Below are 26,647 nucleotides of genomic sequence, written 5' to 3'. Positions count from 1 at the left end.
TTACCTAAATTCTGGGCCCATTTGATGATGCTGGCTGTATCATTGTTCGCCCCCTCCGCTGAGAAGACCAATTCATTACCCAGTCTCCACCCTACTACAGGATAGAGTCCAGACACCGATGCATGTGGTACAGAACCCGTATTGATATTGAAGAAAGTCCCGGTACCCATGGTCAGCTTCACGTCACCGACGTCAAAACAACACGAGCCCCACATTGAAGCTGTTTGGTCTGCTATCTAAAAATATGAAAATATTTATTACTTCAACACAATAATAACAAAGCGTACCAACTACTCTATGCGGTAACTAAGATCCTAGTAAAATACTTTATTTGGTCTAATTAGATTTGATTTATGATTGCGACAATTAAGAAGCAGACTGCGCCTGTGTGGACTGCGACACACTTGTGCAAAAATATATCCTACGTAGTTTTGGTTTGTCAGAGAGACAGACTGTTGTAATCGAAATATGGTCAGGAGGAAAGAATTATTCTTTCTTCTTAATCATTAGTGCTTAAATCAAAATATACCAAAATTCGCGATGCAAACAATGAACAGTTTTGGAGATTACGACCGATATGTTTCACCCTACAAACTACTTGAAATTTAAAAAGCAACGATTCACAAAGAGAAATCAAGAAGATTAATTTCTGGTTACTCCAGAAATTTTTAATTTGTAGTAAATATGATAAATGAAAAAAAAAAATTTTTTTTACTTAAGTTATTTCAATGTGCTGGTTTAGTTAAAATTGTCATTGAACTTTCTATAGATCAAATATTACATCTATTGAGTTCCATTGTTTTAAAAGTTTAGAAACCCGTCTACGGGAAATTCGGGCCTCACCAAATAACAGACGATAACAATGGTTTGTTCTAAGTTTACAAAATGTACACTTTAAATAAACACATCACAGTCACGTCATTCATTAAAACGAAACCAGTTATAATATATGTATATAACCGATTTTTTGTGTAAACCCATATATGGATATTTATATTATAAAACAATTGATAAAAACTTTTTAGTCTCGAGATATTACGTTGAGTAAATAATTCAAAGTAATTAGTTTAAAGCCATATTGAAGAATTTAGATTTTCCTTATGTGAAGTAAATTATCTTAGTGATTTTAAACAATAATAAGACCAAGAGACAATAGAGAGAGTTTTGTTATTAAAAATTTATAGTCTTATTTTAAATTAACTTAAATACCTTTTAAACTAATTATTTAATATCCGGCTCGATAGACCAATATTTAAAAATGTTCAGGTTGAAAAGAAAAAAGTGTAGGAATTGTATTCTACATTATAATTCATACATGCGTCGACGTCCAGAGACGAGCTCCGACTAAATTAAAAACCAAATTCGGGAGCTATTTATACTACGCGAAAATCGGCAAGCGCACACGGCGCTTACCCAGCGCGCTCTATCGGACTTTCGTGTCAACACACGAAATGAACATACGAAATTGCGGCAGGGAAGACGGCCGCCCTGCTTATCGGCCGCGAGAGGCCGCTGCGTCAACTCACCCTCCGAGGCCAGGACGTAGAGTGGCAGACCTCAGTTTGCTACCTGGGGTGTCACATCGATCGGTCGCTGCGAATGGTTGCCACCGTCAACAAGGCGGTGAACCAAGCCGTGGCGGCCCGGTCGAAGCTACACACCCTTCTCACCTCCAGGCTCAACACGAGAACCAAACTGAGGATCTACGGTGCATACGTCCGCTCGCGCCTGACGTACGCGGCCCCCGCCTGGTACGCACTTTGTTCAGCGCACCAGAGGCGAAGGATCCAGATCCAGCAGAATCGATGCCTGCGTCTAATAGTAGGAGCTCCGAGGTACGTCAGAAATGACGTCATCCACAACGACACCAGGACGCCCACCGTGGAGGAATACGTCCGCCACCTCGCGCGCACCATGTTCGCTCGAGCGGACACAAGTGTGTGCGGTCACCTCCACGGCATTGCCCCGCTTCACGCAAGACCACCTGACGGGCGTCCTCAGCCTCGTGAGCTCCTACTGTCGCCGACCACCTGCCCCGACGCAGGCATTGATGACGACGATTTGGAGCAGCGATAGGACGACGCAACCCTGGACACGACAACCACCGGACTAGACAACCACCCGATTGAGACAACCTTAATAAATATGACTAACCACTGGGTCCATAGGACCCTGACCCACTGGGTCAAAACAAAATGACACGGTAGCTAAGGCTACCGGGGAGGAGTTGCCCGGGTAAGGAGGGATTCCTCGAGGCCCGTACCCAGTTCGGTCTAGCCGAACAGGAAGACCTAGGATATGAAATTGCGGCGTCGTCATTGGTCGAAAAATCGAACATTTAATTCGTAGTTTAATTTCCAAAATATTTTCAATTGTAATGTATAACTTTTAATTGGCTGAATCATAATTTTTATCATTGTAAATTTTGTAACTTTCTATTGGTAGAAAAGTAAGCGTTTTCTTTGGACGAAAGAATTTGTAAATATGCACTGAAATTATTTCATTGGATAATATTATTCTTAGATTTTGTATATATATCGACACATTTTTGAAATAAAATCATTCCGATCCGACCAGCAAGAAAGTGTTCTTTTACTCAAGAAATAGTAACAACAAGTAAGCTAGGGACCAGTACCCCTACAGTGGTGACCTGCCGACTCATAATGGAAGAAAATACTGCTCAAGACTGCAGAATCCCTGCTGAAGTGGACCTCGCTGCAATCTCAGTCCAGTCAAGGATCCTACCCTTCTGGCGAGACCTACCACGAGCCTGGTTTATACAATTTGAAGCAGTCGTCGACCCCTTGAAGACATCTGATGACCAGAGGTTCAGATACGTCCTGCAACAGCTGCAAACGACAGACCTACAGCACGTCACTGACATACTGTATGAAACGCCCGCTACAGAAAAATATAATACATTAAAGAACCGCCTACTCGCGGTATATGAAAAATCTGATGTTAAAAACTTCCAGAAGCTCATCAGCGGTCTACAGTTAGGTGATCAAAAACCTTCGCAGCTACTACGCAAAATGAGAGAGCTCAGCTCCGGAATGATCACCAACGACGGTCTCCGGATCGAGTGGCTCAATCATTTACCCACTCAGGTACGCGTCGTACTGTCCGTCAACACAGAATCGTCATTAGACACACTCGCGGCCATGGCGGACAAGATGGTCGAATACTCCGAGCCTACGACAATAGCTGCAATCTCAACATCAACACCGACAAACGATGCCGTGTCTACTCAATTTGCAATATTAACAAAACAATTAGAAAAACTATCACTTGAAATAAACGAGATACGCGGTCGCTCAAAATATAGACGTCAATCAAGACAACATTACCGCTCACAATCACGATCTCGTCCTAGCTCGTCATATCGCAATAAATCAGCTGTGAAGCCCGGCGACGCAACATGGGAATGCAAATATCACTACCGATTCGGCGACAAAGCAAAACGTTGCGAATCACCTTGTTGCAGGCGAATGAAAAAAGATACTACAAATCATTTAAACTAGCTCCGACATCGACGACGGCGGATCTCGATGTCCCCTTCACAAGCAACCGCCTATGTGTCTACGATCGCAACTCAAATGAACGTTTCCTTGTGGATACTGGCGCAGATATATCCGTTTTAAAAGCAACAGATCGGAACAAATCGCAAATTCAAAGCGCCTGCAAATTATTTGCCGCAAACAATACACCAATCAACACATATGGCGTAAAGACTGTCAAACTCGACTTAGGCTTGCGACGTAATTTTCTATGGACCTTCATTATTGCCGACGTTAAAACATCGATCCTGAGAGCAGACTTTCTACGTAATTTCAAGTTGCTAATAGACTTGCACAAAAAGAAACTCATAGATAAAGTCACTGATCTCTCAGTTGATGCTGTTGAAATATCAACAGGCGCTGAAATTGAAACAAGAACATTACACGTCATCGGGACTAACCAAGCCTACTATCACATATTGAAGCAATATCCAGACGTAATTCGACCGATGTCTCTCAATCAACCTTCAAAACACAACGTCGTCCACCATATAGAAACAACTGGCCCACCTCTCTTCGCCCGACCACGTCCGCTTCCGCCGGATAAATACAAAGCTGCGAAGACTGAATTCGAGAATATGTTGGAAATGGGCATTTGTAAACCATCTAATAGTCCGTGGGCTAGCCCGTTACATGTTGTAATGAAAAAGGACGGTGGTTTAAGAGTCTGCGGTGACTATAGGAGATTAAACGCGGTCACTCAACCCGACCGCTATCCAATACCACGCATACAAGATTTTACCTATCAACTGCATAACAAAAAAGTATTTTCAAAGCTTGATTTAAAAATGGCGTACTACTGGATACCAATCGCTGAAGAAGATGCACAGAAAACCGCAATTATAACCCCGTTCGGCCTCTTCGAATTCAACTGCATGACCTTCGGACTACGCAACGCGAGTCAAACATTTCAACGATTCATGCACGAAGTTCTCAGAGGCGTCGAAAATTGTTTCTGTTTCGTCGATGACATTCTACTTTATTCAGAAAATGAAGAAAAACATATTCAATTATTACATGACGTATTAAAACGATTACAAAAATTCGGAGTTACATTGAAAATCGAAAAATGTGAGTTTGGAAAAAACAAAATTAATTTTCTCGGTTACGAAGTCTCGGCAGAGGGAATAAAACCTACTCAAGATCGTATCGAAGCTATTTCAAAATATCCGAGACCTAAAACCATAGTCGAATTACGCCGATTTCTAGGCATGCTTAACTTCTACCGAGACTGTCTACCACATCAAGCTTCACTTCAACACCATCTCAATAAGTACTTACATAACCGCAAAAAGAACGATAAAACACCGATCGATTGGACACCGGAAGCCGATGCAGCATTTAAAAATTGCCGCCAAAGCATTTTAGAAGCTACAACCCTGACTCATCCAGTCCCCGGTAGTGTTCTCAGTATTATGACGGACGCTTCTGATCATAGTCTCGGCGCCGTAATACAACAAAAAGTTAATAATAAATGGAAACCACTCGCCTACTTCTCAAAAGCCATGAGCGCTACACAACGCCGCTACAGTGTATATGATCGCGAATTATTAGCAATATATACAGCTGTAAAACACTTCCGACGACTCATCGAGGGATGCGAAGTGAGCGTGTACACAGATCACAAGCCGCTCGCCTACGCATTACATTGCCAAGCTAAGAGTACCGACACACCTCGAAGAGAACGACAACTACATTTCATCAGTCAATTTTGTTCAAGTATTAACTACATACAAGGCGAAGAAAACAATGTCGCCGACGCTCTTTCTCGCATAGAAGACATCCAGTGTCCAACCATAATTGATTTTACTCAATTAGCAATCGACCAGAGTAATGACGACGAATTAAAGTCAATTCGAAATCAACCGAACTTACGGTTTACAACTATCGCGATGCCCGGAATAAGCCAACCAATCACGTGCGAGTTGTCTACCGACACACCGCGGCCGTACCTGCCGAACACATATCGCTATGCTGCATTCAAAGCGCAACACGAACTATGTCATCCGAGCGTACGGACCACAAGAAAACAAATAACCACTAAGTACTTCTGGCCCAACATGAATAAAGACGTCGGAATATGGACTAAAGCATGCATTAATTGTCAACGAGCAAAAATACATCGACACGTCGTAACACCCTTAGGCCAATTTCCACCGTCGCAGCGCTTCGAACATGTACACATCGATATAATTGGACCGCTACCACCGTCAAACGACTATCGATACTGCGTCACTATGATAGATCGCTGTACGAAGTGGCCCGAAGCAGTGCCGGTGCAAGAAATTACCGCCGAGAATGTAGCTAAAGTTTTTTATGAAAACTGGATCGCACGATTCGGTTGCCCGCTACGCATATCTACGGACCAAGGCCGCCAGTTCGAATCCGAGCTATTCAAATCCTTAATGAAAAAATTCGGAATAACAAGAATTCGAACCACTGCATATCATCCACAATCTAATGGCCAAGTCGAACGATGGCATCGAACACTAAAAGCGGCACTGATAGCACGAGAAGCCATAATACAATGGACGGATAAATTACCCACCGTGCTATTGGGCTTACGCACGGCGTTAAGAAAAGATAATTTTAGTCCTGCAATAATGACTTACGGAACAACATTACGAATACCTGCCGATTTCTTCGTGCCTACACAATCAAATATAAATGACACAGAGTACGTACGCCGCCTAACGGAAACCATGGCAACGCTACAACCAGCGCCACGCAAACACACTTCTCAACATAAACCATTCGTGTACAAAGACCTAACAACGTGTACGCATGTGTTTGTGCGCAATGATATGGTTCGAGCTCCGCTTACGCCGCCGTACGATGGTCCTTATAAAGTTTTAAAACGCTACGATAAATATTACAAAATTCAATTGCCCTTACGTACCTCAGTCGTTAGCTTAGATAGACTCAAACCAGCCTACTACAATACGAATCCATCACCAGAAGAACTACCTCGTCAACCCGATACGACAACTGAATATACAACAAGATCTGGAAGAAAAATCAAACCTAAGGTACGATTTTCTTGAAGGGGAGTGATGTAGGAATTGTATTCTACATTATAATACATGCATACATCATACATGCGTCGACGTCCAGAGACGAGCTCCGACTAAATTAAAAACCAAATTCGGGAGCTATTTATACTACGCGAAAATCGGCAAGCGCACACGGCGCTTACCCAGCGCGCTCTATCGGACTTTCGTGTCAACACACGAAATGAACATACGAAATTGCGGCGTCGTCATTGGTCGAAAAATCGAACATTTAATTCGTAGTTTAATTTCCAAAATATTTTCAATTGTAATGTATAACTTTTAATTGGCTGAATCATAATTTTTATCATTGTAAATTTTGTAACTTTCTATTGGTAGAAAAGTAAGCGTTTTCTTTGGACGAAAGAATTTGTAAATATGCACTGAAATTATTTCATTGGATAATATTATTCTTAGATTTTGTATATATATCGACACATTTTTGAAATAAAATCATTCCGATCCGACCAGCAAGAAAGTGTTCTTTTACTCAAGAAATAGTAACAACAAGTAAGCTAGGGACCAGTACCCCTACAAAAGTATAATATTCTAATTTGGTTAAGATAATTATTTTACATTTTAATTTATTACACGTTATAAAACAAAAGTTTAATTGAGATAAGTGAACATTTAAAAATAAATTATAACTAATAAGTAATTGAACCTCCTTTGAGAATTTATAGAAAAATGACATTTCAACTAAAGAAAATTAGGTCTATTGAATATACACTCACTTCAAATTCGTCAGAATTATTTATTCTATATTAATCTAATTGCTTGATATTGTTAAAAAATAATATTGACACGACTAAGGGCGACGATACACCTGCCTCTAAAACGGAGCAGTAGTTTGCATGCCGTACACAAGAACTGTGAACACACGTTAAACATTTCTGTTCTATTGTTGTGCTTACTGTTCCTAGTTCTTACAATGGAAAGCATTTGAAGTAAAGTCAATAATCTCTACTAACAGAGAATGTGTAGCTAAATCAGTAATGGAAAAAATAAAAAGCAAAACGAATATTATACAGAGTATTGCTTGAATTCTTTAGACATTCGATGTCTCTACATAATATATGCTGCTATATTAATGCTGTTTTCTATATCTTCAATGCAGATTAATAATTAGTTTACATATACTTTCAGCTTAAATGTTAACCGATGATTGTGGGATTCAAACCCAGATAAGCATCACTGAATTTTTATAGGCTTAATTTGTGTTCATAATTCATGTCATGCTCGGCGGTGAAGGACAACATCTTAAGGGAACCTGCACGTGTCTGATTTCAAAGAATTTCTGCCACATGTGTAGAGACCAACCCGCATTGGAAAAGCGTGGTGAAATAAGCTAAACCTTCTCTTCAAAATAGAAAGCAGGTCTTAGTCCAGCAATGGGACTTTTCAGGCTGTTAATTATACTTTATACTTACAAAACTCCGTATAGGAATTGCGTCGCCCCATATCTCTGGTGCGGTACTGGTGAAGTGTTCACCGGCAGTATCCACCACCGTCGGTAAGGCAGCTAATGGTATTCCAAACAACTGCAAAGCCCAATTAGACCATTGCATAGTGAAAGGGTCGTAAAAACCAGTCGCTGACGCCGAAGATACGTCTGTCATATGAATTTTGCTTCCTGAAATTGACCATACGATGATAATCGAGTTTATTTTGTATTGAATCAGTTTTAATAAAAAGTACCTTTATTGATTTTTATTTAACGTCATTAAAAAGTTAAATCCATTTAGTTGCTTTTATAATAACAGCAGAACAATTTGAGCTCAGAAAATACTAATCTTATGCTAAAATAAGATATTGAGAAGTCCATTAACAAGTTTATTTGAGCACCGAATAATGGAGGAAGAGCGATCTGAGCCCGAACGTGCGGAGGATGCGATATATGTATATTTAATTTGAAATCGGTGATATCTTCTTTAAGAAATTTTCTGTTAAGAGCTATTTTTTTTTCGACTTTTAAGATAAAAATTGTGATAGCTCGACTGATATGTATGATATAAATTTAATTTATACCCTATAGCCCTATACACTAGAATAACATAGCTATAACAATGCAATGTAAAAAAAATTAGAATTTGGTTATTAATCTCTGAGATTACCTCTTTATAAAATTAGTACATGTTTGTTTAAGTCCAATGGCGAATCAATTAACTTACGACATTTAAAATTAACTTACTAATCATTTCTATTCTTAATAGCATTTATACTTCCAACACAAATTATATTTTTTTTAATAAGAGCAGTGCAATTCTGTAAAAAATAACTTTGTATCTCACTCGTGAAATATTGATGACAATGACAGTGATACGCCATTTTGATACTTATATCCTTTTAATTTTATAACTATTATAGCCAATGACATATATAACAATCTGAAATTTCACGCTCGTTTCTTTGCAATGAGATTCGAGTTATTTGTTACAGAATAGCCTTACGAGTCGTAATCAATATAAAAATTGTTAAATGTCAATAATGTTACAATCTACAGTACCAACCTGTCATTTTATACAGCAACCAAGTGTCCAAGGTGCCGAACATGGCGTCATTTTTTTCAACTGCTACTTTCAACTCAGGTATGTTCAGTAGAGCCCAGTACAACCTCAATGTCGTCTGTGATTAAGAAAACAAGGAAATATTTCAATTATATTGCGTTCTCTTTCAAATTACAATTTAACTAAAAAAGTTTAACGTCACGTATCTATGTTAATTTGATTAATACTATATTAACTAGCTATCAGACACGGCTTCGCACGTATTGAATAAGGGTCTTCATGAAACATTTAGGTATTGTTATACCATTACTAGTTGTCGCCAGCGGCTTTGCTTCGCGTTTTAGGGGTTCATCGTCGGATGTTATGTATAAAAAAGGGTCCCAAAAACTATGTCTTATAAACTTTATCAAAATCAGTACAGTGGTTTGGTCGTGATAGCGTAACAGACAGGGTTACTTTCGCATTTATAATATTAGTATAGATATAGATCTAATGGTCAGCATAGTTTTCTCCGACAACTTGAACAATCACCATCATCTTAAAACAGACAATTTTATTCACACAAAATCTATTTTATTAATCTTTACTATTAATTTTATATTATAATTATTTTAATCTTTGTTATATTATGGTACGTAGTATAGCGAAAGTGAGTTTAATTGTCTGTTACACTTTCTCGTCTTAATTACTCAACTGATCATACTGAGTCAGAAAAGCACAAAGATTACTTTACAACTGACCCTCGCACACACAGGAAAAGCCGCGGTCGGAATCAAGGAATATAATAAAATATTTCAAATTTCCTAAGTAAAGGTTTAGTCATAATAAAATTGTTTTTTAAAAACTCTTTTTCGACCTTACAATAAAACACTCAATTCTCTCTCTTTCTGCCGTCAATGATTTCACATTCGAAAGAAGAAGACAGCTATTAATTATAATTTATACGTATAGTATATTTCAACCACAAGACGACAAGTCGAATAAACAACGTTTGACATCGAATTGAAACGATATCATTGGTCGAGAGTTTAAACAATAAAAAATGGCCTTTTGAATGTCGACGAAGGAATTATCTAAGCTTTGGAAGTAAGATTGAAGCGTATATAAATAAATCAAAAAAATCAAAATCAGAAATTACTTTATTCAATTAGGCTTTTACAAGCACTTTTGAATGTTCATTTAATAAATTATTTTAAGTAAAGCTACCACCGGTTCGGAATGTAGATTCTACCGATAAGAACCGGCAAGAAACTCAGTAGTTACTCTTTTTCAAGATCTAAAATACAGTCATGTTAGTTAGATACAATTATATATGTATGTTATTCCTCCTGCCTGGTAGTCAACAAGCATTAACTCCACGCTTTTTTATCATCTATATAATCTCGTATCGAATAATAATTAAGAAAATTATGTTGAATATTGTTTTATATTAAATAAATATATATTAATTAAGATTTCTGTTTGTAATTGTGCATTAAAAACAATTATCGATAGCTAAAGTGTGATCAAATCGCATGAAATACGCAAATCTAAGGTTTGTTTATCTTTATTCCTTCTTCAATTTGAATAGGATATATGTTTTCTCTTAATTATCATAAAACGAGCCTTTTAAGCGTAAATAGTTTTATGAATATTGGTGAATATTATGAAGATCATATCTACAAGCAATTTAGCATTGTAACGGCGTGAAATCCAAAATTATTGTTTTTGTGGCACTTAATTATATACTTACTTAATATTTCGCTTTAAATAATATGAAGTTTATTATTTTAACGTTTTTATTATAACATTAAAATAAAATTATTCAAGCTCTTTCTTAATATTGTCGTAAATATGCATAACGTTAATCGTTAAAAATTTTATGAATAATAATTAAACAATGGAACAATTTAATCTTTACGAAGTTTTTCACTTCCTAAAACTAAAAATCATTATTCAACAATTCGAGCGCCTTTTTTTACCAGTGCCGTAAATATTTAAAAAAATATTAGATACCTATGCTCAGCCGAGCCGAGATGGCCCAGTGGTTAAAACGCGTGCATCTTAACCGATGATTTCGAGTTTAAACACAGGCAGGCATGACTGAATTTTCATGTGCATAATTTGTGGCGGTGGAGGAAAACATCGTGAACATCGTGGAAACCTGCATGTGTCTAATTTCAACTAAATTTTGCCACATGTGTATTCCACCAACACGGATTGGAGCTTCTTCTCAAAGGGAGAGCCTTAGCCCAGCAATGGGAAATTTACAGGCTAATGAAAAAAAAAAATTATGAGATACCTATGTAACAATGTTAAACAATGCCATTACTCAAGTGATGTCATAAATAATTTATACATTGAGATTTTATCAAATTATTTAACATTGAAATTAATCGAAACCAACATTTTTTGCGTACAAATAAATTAATAATTAGTCGATCTGTACGAGGCAGACTGCTACCTTAACCCTAAACTCCCTAAACTCTATTGACGTCCAATATATTATATCAGGTACAGGATAAATTCTCGAAGTGCCAAATTATTCCCGGTTTATATATTTAACGGATAATAAGGTATATCGTTTTCGTTTACTCGTAACGATCCGTTAGTCATTTTTATGGGTTAATATTTAACATAGAAGCGACCTCGAAACTAACGACAGTTTTTAATCGGTTTTAATTGCTTTTGAGTTACGCCTAATAAAGAATCCTATCATGTACAAGCAAAACTAATGAATTATATGTATGTAATTGTAAAATTTTATTGCGTAAACGAGATACAAAAGTCGTTTTCCTCATAAAACAAGTATTTCTAAAAACGCACATTGGACTTGAGACTTCATTATACAATTATTATTAATCATGTTTTTTTTTTTATTATTAAGAACAATGAATGTGTTACCACGAGTATGATTATGCAAATTCAAATTAAAATATACGTTCATTGTCATATACCCATTCCTTATGTTTAAGGTGATCATGTAATGTAAATTTTGTTATAAAATTGGATGCAAATTTGGGCAAATGGACCATTAATAAGTGGTCACCATTCCAGTAAGTTTGTGCCTGTAGTAACACTGGTCCATTAAACACAACAATATAAACTATTACTGTAGACTGGTAGACTGTGATTAGAATGGGTTACACAGACGTGCTTGCAGAGCCTTACCACGAGTAATGTAGAATATTTACGGTCAACATTATTCAATTAGGCTATACTCACACAGCGGCCCGTGAAAACAAAAACCGATTTAGACTTTAGAGCGTGTGTGTATTGTCAAACACGTAACAAGGTTAGTTGAATAAAAACCGTACCATTACCTATGAAAACGGCAAAAAAATCATGTTTGTTGTATACCTTAAATATTTGTTTTGTTTTTATTTAAATTGTTATTTTTAAAGCGAATATAACTAAACATCCTGTGAATATTTCATGCGTAGACGCTTGAAATACTATTGCCGTTATCAATACCGAGCAAAAACGTGCAAAAATCACGTTTGATTTATGGCAACAGAAATACATCAACTGTGAAAATGTCACTATCACAACACACAGACCGACAGAGGAGTCTTAGGGTCCCGTCTTACCCTTTGGGTACGGGACCTTAAAAATATGTATTAACTAAATTGTTTTGAATGCATTGCGCAGTAAAAATAATTGAATTAATTTAATCATTAATTTAGTTCGGTTAACTTATATAAATAAACTAATTTTGCTTGAAACAACGATTTACACGCGACATGCATTTTTAATATTTAATTAATTATAAAGACGGAAATAGTAAACTGCCATCAAGAAAAGGCACTAAAACACTTTAAAATCGAAAACACGTCATATATTTCACGTCCACTTATCGGTTATTATATGATTATAATTAAACGGAAAGACCTTAAACTGTACTTTTTAACAAGATTTTATCTTAAAAGTACGAAGCTATTAAAAATTCAGTTGAAGTATTTACACAAACATAAATTCAATGTTATATAAAAAGTATACGTTTTTATCAACTTATGTGTAGTTTATAAAACACAGGAAAATAGCTAAAAGCCACTAACAGGATACATATAAAATACTGTAGCGATAATATGTGAAAAAAACTAATTAAAATTGATTAGCAACTATCTATCAGATTTCGATACTTCACAACTAATATTACTTCATATTTATGTCACTATGCAACATAAACAAATCAACAATTCGCTCACATTGTGGAACAATGATAACTTCGACTAACATTCGATCAAAAACCAATGCAATAATCATCAATTTGGCAGAGCAACTTTTTTGGCAATCGCATAGTGTTATTATTAAATACGTTGTATATTAAGACTTGCTACAATGTTTACTCATATTAAATTATCGTGATTATATTTGTATACTTTCGTCATTAATTTTTTTTGTCTAATCTCTTAATATCACATAGAAACTTTATTCGATTATCGCGAGTAATTGTTCCAATTGATAGTATTAAAAAATTGCTCAGAAGAGCGATGACTTCATCCTAATTACATTTTGTTGTAAAAGTTTAAAGTTGAACAGAATTAAAAACAATATGAATATTAACAAAAGAAAATTGCGTCAAAGGTACAAAAAAACATGTTCTTTTTTAATATGCCGCATGCATTATTTATGAATGACATTCAGATTCGTATAAAAATAGACATATGTATAATTTTTATTATTGGTAGTTTATTTATAGTACAGGGTGTCAATTCTACTAACTATTGTCACTTTATCGCAATCTAATCGTTACGTTATCACTGTCGTTCAGCTTTTTTCCTATCATACTAACATAACAATTCAGTTGCAGTTCGGTCAAATTTGTTTTTTTTTATGATATAGGCGGACGAGCAAGTGAGCCTCCTGATGTTAGGTGATCATCACCGTCCATAAACAATGGCGCACTAAAAAATATTAATCATTCCTTACATCGCAAATGTGCCACTGATCTTGGGAACTATGATGTTGTCCCTTGTGTCTGTAGTTACTCTGGTTCACTTAAACTTCAAAGCGAAATACAATAAAACTAAGGGTTGTCGACGGTAGAATATATGAGTGGATACCTTTACCTACCCAGACGAGCTTGTACAGAGTCCTACCACCAAGAATTTTATTTAACACATTTATATTTCAACAAGAAGTCAACATCAATTATACCAGCCAATCAAATGTGATATAAAATTTACATTATAGTTTGAGCGTGAACCACAGGACAAAATTTTGTTTAAAAAAAATAATTGTAAAATAAAGAATAATTCGTATGTCCGGAAGTGGCGGATAAATTCCAATCTGCCGACAATTGACATAAAAAATAAAAATAAATTAACACATCCTATATTTTTTTTATAACAATGTCATCTACACGACTTTCGACTAATAAATGCTAAACTGAATCTCTCAAACTTTTATTTTAATCTAGACACGCTTACTAAGCGTCAAAGATCGATTTGGAAACATTTATCGGGTCATTCCAAAGTCAGCGGTAAGCACAAACTATAATTAGTATTATTTTTTTAACTAACTGTTTTATAATTATTAAAACTGAATTAACCTTCATTCATCGGTTAATTTATGATTAATACGTAAAATACAGATAATATTATTTAATAACAAGGTTTAATTTTTGTTTCTATGGAACTCCATAGAAACTTTTTTGTTAATTTCCAAGGTAAGTAAATAAAATATTAAATATTTACTAGTCTCCAACCGCGTCTTGGTCCGCGTGTGACGGAAGGGGGTGGGGGTCATACAGGTGATAGCGATAAAAACCTATATGCGACTTCAGACTACATTATCTATATTTGTGCGAAATGTCATTAAGTAATAAAAAAGATTACTATCTATTAAGGGGACTACATGAGCTAAATGCAAGTTTTATAATGCAAAAAAGTATATGATCCAATGCAGTAAACCAAATGAAAAAAATATATGATAATCTTCAGGATACATGCTAAGTATTTGTTATTTTGAAAACATGATATAATTAATTTGGTACGATAGAAAAAAATCACAAAGTTACCTCTAAAAAGATCTTTTAATCAATAATAACTATACTTATATACGTTCCATAATTCTGGTTTTTTGTCAGATTATTCTACAAGCAATATACTATTTAACCTGGGTGTCACTTTTTTAGTAAAATCAATAGATTTTTTTTAAATCCGATATTCTTATTTTCGAACAAAATACGTACGCATGTGTGCGTAAACGCTGTGTACAGACAATGCCGGCCGAGGCCTGATGCTATACAGACGTGTCGATCTTTTCGCCGCATCAGTCATTACGTTACGAGATATTTTTTTGTAATTTTAATTGTAAATTCATTGTTTCATGTTTTCTTATAATAAATTTTATACTTTCTTGTAAATAAATATATTAAGTTAAAATAGTGTAGTAGTAATTAGGCATTTGTTTTTTTATTATATTATTTGTTATAAATTTTAATTGTGTAAATATGGGAAATAAAGTGAAACGCGTGAGGAAAACTAAAAAACGTTTATATAAATCAAGCGCCGAACATACATATGAACGATATTAAAAGGTAAGAGTATTTAATTAGTAAACATATTTTTTTTTTATAAATTATGAATATTGAAAACATCTATTAGAAAAATGTGCAATCAGTTCGCATATAATCAGATTTTTCGAGCCATTCTTAATAATTACGATAGAGTATTTGGTCAAAGGAAGGAAAACATCAATTGACTTTCATGGGGATCAAGTGACTACATTCGATCCCCATGAACCCGAAGCATTTTTTTTCATTATAACTACTATGACATTTAAGATACATATTTTTTAAATACATAATTTTATAATTAATAAAAATGTAATTACTAACATATATTTATTTTTTACAGAATAAAGAAAGTCGAAAACAATAACACGGAAGCTATTTATATTGCGTAAGATTTTAATTTTATCGATTGTTTATAATAAGAATTAAAGTTATGTATGAACTAATTTTAATAATAATAAAAAAAGTAAAGTCGTAACAAAAAAAATGTAATTGTTGTGAACCAGAGAACTAGAATATTTAGAAGTGTCATTTGTACGTAATTCATAAATTTAAATTTTTTTGTAACGTCCGCCATATTGGATTGAATATAGCAGCAATTCATGAATCGTGCATTGTCATCGAGATTAAATATGTGAGCCAACTTTCAGCTGAAAGTGGGTGTAATATTTATTCCAAGATTCCAGGACATATGTAATAACATTAATACATACAAGTGAAATTAAATAAAAAAATTAAAAAAAAAATTAACTTTAAATGTTTTTTTTTTGTAATACTAAATATAAATAAAAATATTTTAAGTTTAATTAAATCAGTTTTATTTTTTAATCATTTTCGAATAACAGTCAAGAGCAATACAAATAATTCTAATATCCTATCTATTTTTATGAGATTTATGATTAAACCTATTATGATTAACCTTTCATTCATCAATGATTCAACCAAATCGAATTGACAACATTTTTTTCTAGTAAATATTTAGATTTTTTTTTTTAATTGAATATATATTTTTTCTTTATGAACCAATATTAATAAATCGAACAAATACTACGCTATTTATTTATATTTATTTATGTTACTCCACGGTCACTACACAACAGATTTCGAACACTTACGATTTTATTATATAAATAGATCATTAAACTTTTATAAAATGTTAAAAATTGGTATGTTTCAATATTTAGTATAAGAACTAATTGTGGTATAATAATATAAATAATAGCCCCATCGTCGTATCTCTACGTTGCCGACGTGATGGGGCTTGCGCGCTTCAATGATTCTTAGGGCTATACCGATAGAGCTACTCATGTCGGATTGGCCTAAGATGAGAAGACAGACCAAGAGAAATACAACCCAAGCCAAGGTGGAACAGCATACGCCGAGGGCTCCATGGCTAAGGGGGTGCTTAGTCGTAAGTATGCGAACTTTAGAGACAAGGGGACCTCTAATTTAATTTACCCTTATCACAGTGAACGCGGGGCTCTGCTGTGATTGACCGTTAGGTCCCCAGCTACTCGTGGGAATAATATGATAACTAGGTCCAAAATAAAGAAAAATATACAGGCAAATATGCCGTCGGTAGAAGAAGAGACCTCACAGACTTCTTACTCATCCTCTATATCTCTATTCCCATCAATTCCATCTTCAGCGCCATTTTTGTGTGCGTCTTCGTCACACTCATCATCAAACGGTGCACAACTGGCGGATGTTGCACAGGAGACAATATTTGTCAAAGAACCCGTGCCCATCACCAGTAACTTTAAAAAACGTAAAAAATGGAGTCCAGAAATGAATAAGTTTATCCTGCGTACCTACCTTTATCTTACAAATTTAGAAACAGACACAAACTCATATCTTTCTTCATTACATATCAAATTTATAGACAAATATCCACATATGGAAGTAAGCAGACAGAGAATTGGCGACCAGCGTAGAGCTATTATACAAAAAAAATTATTAGCACAAGAAACAATAGATCAGATTTACGATGAAGTTAAAGCAGAATTACAAGTTATCCAAACCCAAGTTCAACAACACTCTACAAATCTTCAAACTTCCAATAAGACACTATCAGGAAAACGCATGAAATGGACAAACGAATGGAATGAAACAATTATTAAAATATATTTCAGAGTCACACATTTAGAGACCAATAAGACTGCTTATAGGACACGTTTACACGAAGAGTTTATAAATTTACACCCAGAGCTTGCACACATTACAGAGCAAAGATTAGCAGATCAAAGAAGAGCCATAATAAATAACAAATATATAAAAGAGAATAGATTAACTCTAATTAAACAACAAGTAGCTGATGAATTACGTTTAACACATACACTAGCCGAAAACATAGATAATGAACAGGTACAAACAAGAGAACAAAGTAACATTGAACACATCAATTCACCCAACTATACACTAAAATCCAACTTAGAAATCAACTTGCAATCTAGAAATATTCAAAACACTACAGTTACATGCACTAATTCTACTACAGCAACACCTATCGATGATGAAACTACAGACGGTATCAACTTTATTAACGATATGGAACGACTCAACAGCACTCAATCTATACTCGATACTACCTTAGAAGTAAACATTGAAATAGAGAATACATTCTTACGTGCTCAAGAACATTTTTCTAGTACAGAACCAACTAGCAGACCATACATTCCTAAACAAAAGACATCTAAAAAGTTTAGTTTTATTACAAAATACATAAATACAAGGATACTAACAAAATTTGTAAACACTGATACTGATTTTAATACTCTACAAACAATAATTTACTCGGCAGCATGGACTGCAGCTAAATGTAATGGGGCCAGAATGTCATTCTCAACCCAAAGCAACCTAAACAGCAATCAAAATAAATCATTTCGAAAACCTAGTTGGCAAAGAAGATTAGAAAATAAGATAGGGAAATTACGAGCCAACATAGGCAGATTAACACAATATATTAGGGGAAATAGAAACCGAAAAGTAGTAACTGCAGTAGAAGTCATAAAAACACAATACCAATTACACGCACAACATGAAAACACAAACACACAACTAGAACACTTCTTAGATACTTTGAAACAGAAACTCAATGCAACAGCAAGCAGGCTGAAGAGGTATTTGACATGTACAGCCCGTAAAGAACAAAACAATAAATTTGCTAACAACGAAAAAAATTTTTATAGAAATTTAATATCGACGGATAAAGATATTGACCAAAATCTAGAAATACCTCCTTTAGAAATATTTCGTGAATTCTGGGCTAACAGATGGGAAAACCCCTTACATCATAATGAACACATAGACTGGGTTAATGAAACGACTACACATATTCCAGAGATGCAGTTTGAATTCATACCAATAGATACATTCATAGAAGTCATTACACGAACACACAATTGGAAATCTGCAGGCTCAGACAATATTCATAACTATTGGTACAAGAAATTTACTAGCACACACTCATACTTACACAAGTATTTAAACATATTTATTCAATCACCACATTTACTACCGAAATACATAACACAAGGAATCACATACTTAATACCTAAAGACAAATACGATACTACAAATCCAGATAAATACCGTCCAATAACTTGTTTGCAAACCATATATAAAATTCTATCAGCTTGCATAAGTGAAGAAATACATAAACACTTAACTAAATACAATATTTTAGCCGAACAACAAAAGGGGTGTCGAAAAAATAGTCAAGGTTGTAAAGAGCAACTTACTATTGATGCAATCATTTTAAATAGTGCCGCTAAATCAAAAACAGACATTCATACTATGTTTATAGATTATCAAAAAGCATTTGATTCGGTTCCACATAGCTGGTTAATATATGTTTTAAAACTGTACAGAATAAACCCAACATTAATATCCTTTCTTCAAAATTCCATGCAACACTGGCAAACTGTACTGAGAATAAAACAATCTTCCATGAAATCTCTAACTTCTGAACCAATCCGCATCCAACGTGGAATTTTTCAGGGGGACGCTCTTAGCCCCTTGTGGTTTTGCTTGGCCCTCAATCCTCTTTCACAATTATTGAATGAAACCAAGGAAGGATTTACACTTTACAGTAATAACTCCCAGTATACCTTATCGCACCTAATGTACTTGTATGACATAAAACTTTATTCAACCGAAAAAAACACCTTGTTTAAGTTAGCAAAAATTACTGAACAGTTTTCAAAAGATATTCAAATGAAATTTGGAGTCGATAAGTGCAAAATTCTGTCAATTTTGAAAGGAAAATTTACTAACAACAACTACCTACTTGAAACCGGTGAACAAATTGAGCCAATGAATGAACAAGATACATACAAATACCTTGGTTTTAAACAATCTAGGCAAATTTTACAAACGACAATAAAAAAAGAACTGCTTAAAAAATTCTCTCACCGACTAAATCTCGTATTAAAGACACATCTCAACTCGAAAAACACAATAAAAGCTATTAACACATATGCAATACCATTACTTACTTACTCTTTTGGAATAATACACTGGACAAAAAGCGACATCAAAAAACTGCAACGCACAATAAATACAAATTTAACCAAAAATAGGAAACATCATCCAAAATCTTGTATCCAGAGGCTCACACTACCTCGCCAAGAAGGAGGAAGAGGATTGATAGACGTACAAAATTTACAAAATAAGCAGATCTTATCACTCAGAGCATATTTCCATGTTAAATCCGAACACTCACCTCTACATAAACACGCAACAGAAATAGATAAAAAACTTACACCACTAAACTTACATGACAAAAACACTCATTTAACTGAAAACGTCATAAGTATACAACAACAAATGTCGGCATGGGCCGGAAAAACACTACATGGAAGGCACCTAGCCGATTTGAACCAACCCTACGTCGACAAAGATAAGTCGAACGAATGGCTCAAACGAGGTGAACTGTTTCCTGAGACCGAAGGTTTTATGCTCGCTATTCAAGATCAAATAATAGCAACTCGTAATTATAGGAAGTACATCATGAAAGATCGCAATCAACCAAGTGACTTATGCCGACATTGTAACACAGCCTCTGAAACTATTCAGCATATAACGGGGGCTTGCAAATCTCTCGCACAAACCGATTATAAGCATAGACATGATCAAGTGGCCGCAATCATACACCAACACTTAGCATTCAAATATAAACTTATAACAGAAATTAAACCATACTACAAATATAAACCACTAAGTGTATTAGACAACAGAAACCATAAAATCTACTGGGATAGAACAATAATTACTGACAAAACCATCCATTATAATAGGCCAGATATCACCATTCACGATAAAACCAATAGAGTTGTTTATCTGATTGACATAGCTGTTCCTAATTCACATAACATACAAACCACAATATCAGAAAAACTAAGTAAATATCAAGATCTTGCCATAGAAATTAAAACACAATGGAAAGCACAAATAGTACACATAGTCCCAATAGTCCTTTCATCGACAGGTATCGTACCAAAATCCCTGACAAAAAGTCTGAACACCTTACAAATGCCAACATATATACTCCACATGCTCCAGAAAGCCACAATCCTTAACACCTGCCGTATCACCCGAAAGTTTATAACATCTTCAACTACATCGACCACATTCTTAATATAAACACTTCTTAACGCTTGGCTGTGGCCCGCGTTTTAAGTTTTAACCCCCTCGAAAGAGGAGAAACATTAAATGTTGAAAATTTAAATAATAGAAAAAAAAGGTTAAAACTAACTGTCTATTTTATTGTATACAAAATATAAATAAAAATATTGTAAGTTTAATTGAATCAGTTTTATTTTATAATCATTTGTTAACTAACATCGAAAGAAATAAAAATAATTCTGTTGTCCTATCTATTTTTTATGAGATTTATGATTGATCTTACGTCCCTCGGTTTGACGCCATCTATTAGAATATTTGGGCGTAATCTCGTTACCTCGCTTAACCCTTAGTACACGGGCTTGCCGTTTTTGTCGATTTTGTAAGTGTGTGCGTGCGATTCTCAAGGGCACTTAGCTCTTGTAGTCCTCTTAATGAGTTAAAATACTGGAAATTATAATGGTGTAGATAATTACCTGATTATTTGAAAATTTAAACACGCTCCCTGCGCGAAATCTGTTACTTCTTGATATAATATACAATACATAAGCACCAAATTTGAAGAACTGAAATTAAAAAAAATAAATACTGCAACGCTATTAAAATTAATTGCATATATATTACATATGTAATTCATTTTTAAAAACGCTTTTTGATATTTAATTTTTCCGCATAGAATAATAATATTGGACTGGCAGAGAATGCCTACAAGCTTCAGGCACAAACATCGTCTTTTGTTAGAAGTATTATACAAATTAATCAAGTACTTTCATATTGGTTGCAAAACAAACAAACTATATCTAAATATTAAAAAAATTTAAACATTTTTTTAAATAGGGAAACGATTAAAATATACGAAAAGACAAAGACAAAATAACTCAGTACCCTTTTACTCTATTGTCAACACATTTTCTTTTTTTTTCTTCTTGTTTGGTAGATTATAACGAGCTCTAGTTTGATTGATAGAAATATTTTTGAAAACAGAACATCATTTATAATCATTCATGCTAGCGTTTAGAAAAATTGATAGAAGTTATTATGGTCGAATCGCGACCACTGACCCCAATACTAGGTACAATAGATTCATTACTTTGAATTTATTTTTCTAGTAGCCAGTTTCGGAAGGAGTTAATGACGTTTAATAGGTTACTTAAAAATAAATTAATAATTAATTAATTTAAAACGATACCTTCCAAGTGTATGAGTTATTCCATTGCTTCACTAATTCATCGGCTCTCAGATCTTTCCATGTTATGAATCTATGAAATGGTTTCCCTGTAGTCTTAGACCATGTTATGAATGTACCTCTTTGTGTCGATACTCCCATTGCTGTGATCTGTCCGGCTGTGAGTTTTGCATCTAAAAAGATTTTTGTTAAATTATTTTTAACATATATAGAGTTTTATTTTCCTGGATTTACCCACAGACTATTAAGCCCATCGATATGGAACTTATAAATCGTGTTTGTGATAGTTTCCGGACAGACAAAGATTATATAGTAAGTACCGGGCCCTAAATATCTTACAGCTGGTTAAAGAACTCCCCTTTTTTTTAAAGAACATCTCCGAAGGTTTGTTCCAAATAGGTAAATCCATTACATGATGGTGAAAATATTGTAAGTTGTTGGATATTTAGATGTATTACTTCACCGCCGAGTCAGAGATGAATTATGAATACAAATTAGACACGAGAAAAGTCTAAGCTTGAACTGACTCCCACGCTTTTCGATTAAGATCCACTTGTATTATCTAGGCCGTCTTGGTTTGATATATTATTATACACTAACGACCCGCCCTGGTTACGCAGAGGAGGTGGTTATTAATAAAGAAAATGAGAGGTGCGCTTAGCAAGAAAATATTAAGTTAGTTACATTTATTTTATAACGATCATGTATTAGTATATAGAACTATGACATAAATGATAATTATATAATTATTCATTTAGTTGTGAAAAATATTTGTTCACCGTTTATAAGTTTAAATTTGAATAATTTTAACCGTCAACGTTTATTATTATAGCCAGTTATCCGTCTGTCTGCTGCGCAGCTAAAATTTTTTTTTTGTTTGTTTCCTATATAATTATAATTCACAGGATATAGTGTAAAAGACCAGTTTTATCTATATTAAATACACATGCCTAACGTATTTATTATGAAAATTGCTTCGCAATAGATTTTTCATTAATTTGTAATAAATAAACATAATTATTATGAGTTTACCTTAAAAGATAGACTGTCGATTACTTTTCTGTGGGAGAGTACGATAACATTTATTTAAATTGGAATCTGAAGAGGTGACATAGACAGACACAGGAAGCGAATTTGTTTTAAAATTTTTAGATGTAAAATTATTATAATTATATTAAATACTATATAATTTGTAAATGATAATGTTTATTATTTGGTTTGATGATGTTTTATCTAACACATATCTTATTACGTCAAGTGTCAACGTGGCCAGAATAAATTGAATTACAGTCCGAACGCTATGCAAGTATTCGAAAAACAAAACAAACAAATATAGACCAAGTCTTTGTGTCGGAGTTTGTTTATCTCAAAAAAATCAAACAAAGTCTATTACAAAATGTTTATCTAGCAATTACAACGAAAAGACACACGTATTTAAGAAAATCCTAATGAACCGTTAATTGAACTGGATTGTTTTAAGAATAAATCTTTATTACGGTATGGTGGTTATTTGAAACAGTCGAAAAGAACACTATAATGATTATTAATTTATTTTTTTTGTAAATATACTTGTTACAATGTTTTCTTATTGGAATGTAGTGGTAGCACGGATTATTAACAAATGACTAAGAATTATTTGTCACCATATCTTCGTATTCTTACTAATTTTAGGAAGTTTTCGTAAATGAAAATTAACGTCGACGACGTAGTCTCCCGAAATCTTAAGACGCTTAATAAATTAATATTAAGAAAAAAATATTTTATAAATTTTATTAGTAAATACTGATTTAGTTTATTAAATAATTAGCCGAATTAACATTGGATCTTTTAAGACCTCGCTCCTTTAATTTTTAATTACGTTATGGTTATATATTTTGTATGAAAATAAACTTATACAGAATACTATCACATAATGACAGTTAATTGCATTTTATTGCTTCCTGAGCGTAAGAAAGACCAGTATGTCGTGACGGCAAACAACATCACGCTCTCTTTTGCCCCATATTCGCTTATACTATATACTTCATTAAAAATATATTTCGTTCATTAATGAATGAAAGAATGAAATGAGATACGAGTCGACGACGAACGTTTCTTGACCAAACCCTTTTTTATATACATGATGATCAATAGAAACACGCATTTCACAATTTTTACGCTCGTTCTGTTACACATAGCTAAAAAGTTGTTCAAGAAAATTGCTCGAGGCGAAAATCACATGCCTTCACTTATATTAACTTCCCGTTTAATGAACTTCCAATCCAATGCATCTAATTTTAAAGCAGTTATTAAATACGAAATAAAACAAGTGAATAGCATGTAATGTAATGAAATTGCATGCAGTTTGTACACGATAATCGATACCATTTTAATTTTCAAAAATATCTCGAAATAAAAGACACAGTTGCGATTTTACGTACACGAAGACGCAACAACACACTCAGATACATACGCTCACGCGTGCACGCCCAGGCCAATGTACATGTTCATGCAAACGGTCATGCACGCGCGCCTGCAAATTTACTCGCACAAATCACGACCTCGTGTGCGTGCCAATGTGTGTGCATGTGTATACATAAATTAGCATGAGAAGAAATGATAAGACATTTTGTGAATTGATATATAATCATGGATTATGAAAATAACAATCTACGTTCATGACAATGTAATTGATATTTTAAATATTTTCAAAAATATAATAATTATAATTCATCTATTTACTGGCAAACATAGGTATATAAGATGAGGGAGCCAGTGGAATCTTTGAATGTAACAACTTAAACTGCATGGTTAGAAGTACATTGGCAATTGGTAATTATTGTTAATTTTTATTATATATAATATTATAGACTAGCAAGGTCTGTTAGTAATAAAAATATACATATAAAATGTCTAATAGTTGATTAACACGCTTTTCATAACAGAAAGAATTAAAATGCCTAAGTAAAATAAGATCATATAAAAAAAGGCTTCAATTTACCAAAATGTCTCACTTAACTTTTATTTTTGAAGGAATATGTTATTATATTTGAACTCTAATCTGTTCTTACTATATCTTATAAAACTCAATTTAATACTTACTTTGTAAGCAAGTGTTTACAACATGTATTACAATGGTCCATAGCTCATCGGGGTCAATTTCCACATAGCCAGAAATGGGATAGTGAAGAGTTACCTTAAATTAAATAACATGTATTATTCGTCTGCCTCAAATATATTTATTTAATTTGTAATAAATTAATTTTAAGTCCATTTATGCGAATAATCTAATATAACAATTGAATTACTAGATATCAAAAGGAAAAGTTACTTTTTAAATTAAATTTATTTTCATGACACGTTTACGATTATTAAATTATAATTAATTCAATTTATTTGCTGTAAATAAATAAAGAGGTTAAAATATTTTATGATATATATACTAAGTCTTAATTACGGGGATACAAATACCTGAGCTACAGCTTTGCCGACAATTTCTGTTCTTGAATTGTAAATAACCGACCTAATAGTTGTAGTGCCTATATCTAAAGATAATATATATTTTTCCTCCATATTAATTCGTTTTTCTTATTATTTTCGCTATGCCTTTCGCACACACCCGACCGGAGCAGTAACTTAATTAATTATACCTCAGATTTTCGGATACCATACTAAATATACTTAAAATTCGAAGATAATTTTAAGTGCCTATTCTGTGTTGTGACAGAACGGGTTTGACAAATTGACAACGACATAAGACTAACGACAACCGTGGGTCATGACACAAGTCACAAGTGAAATGACATTGTTAAAACAAAAAAATAAATATATAGAAAATGTTATCTATAAAATCAATGTTGTTGAAAACTTTACAACGTCTCAATACTTCTTACCAACAGGAACGATACTAAAATACAGTTATATGTAATGCATAATGTAAATGCATCTTATAAGCAAATCACTACAAAATTCCATTGAATTTCTAATATCAATTAAACTTATAAAATTAGGCTAAAGCATGTTTAACGTGGATATATCTTATATTTCCATAATATATACAAGTACACTTTTAACAATGACAACTCAATGGCAATATAAGATTTTTTAGATATGAATAATAATTAGTACAACAAGACAAGAATTATTACTTATTGATTTTAAAGTTATATCTAATAACTGTAAAGTAGCAACAATAACAGTAAAGTATTCCTTACAACGTCTATTATGGGTAATGCTCACCGTGAAAA

At 33.7% G+C, this 26,647-nt stretch overlaps 1 protein-coding gene across 1 annotated transcript in view; it reads right to left on the bottom strand.

Annotated features, from left to right (window-relative positions):
• Positions 1-26,119, bottom strand: part of LOC125070294 (putative glycerol kinase 5) — a 29,965-nt gene extending 3,846 nt beyond the window's left edge. Inside the window, exons 1-7 of the mRNA XM_047680094.1 lie at positions 25,872-26,119; positions 25,503-25,596; positions 22,425-22,594; positions 21,712-21,801; positions 9,118-9,232; positions 8,038-8,240; positions 5-236 (exon numbers count right to left, since the gene is read on the bottom strand). Coding sequence (XP_047536050.1) covers positions 5-236; positions 8,038-8,240; positions 9,118-9,232; positions 21,712-21,801; positions 22,425-22,594; positions 25,503-25,596; positions 25,872-25,973 — 1,006 coding nt within the window. The 5' untranslated portion in view covers positions 25,974-26,119. The remainder of the gene's footprint in view (positions 1-4; positions 237-8,037; positions 8,241-9,117; positions 9,233-21,711; positions 21,802-22,424; positions 22,595-25,502; positions 25,597-25,871) is intronic.
• Between the last annotated feature and the right edge of the window lie 528 nt (positions 26,120-26,647).

Source organism: Vanessa atalanta, chromosome 17 (assembly GCF_905147765.1).
Source record: "Vanessa atalanta chromosome 17, ilVanAtal1.2, whole genome shotgun sequence".
NCBI lineage: Eukaryota > Metazoa > Arthropoda > Insecta > Lepidoptera > Nymphalidae > Vanessa > Vanessa atalanta.
Note: the sequence above shows the minus strand (reverse complement) of the source record. Positions and strands in the feature narration are given on the sequence as shown.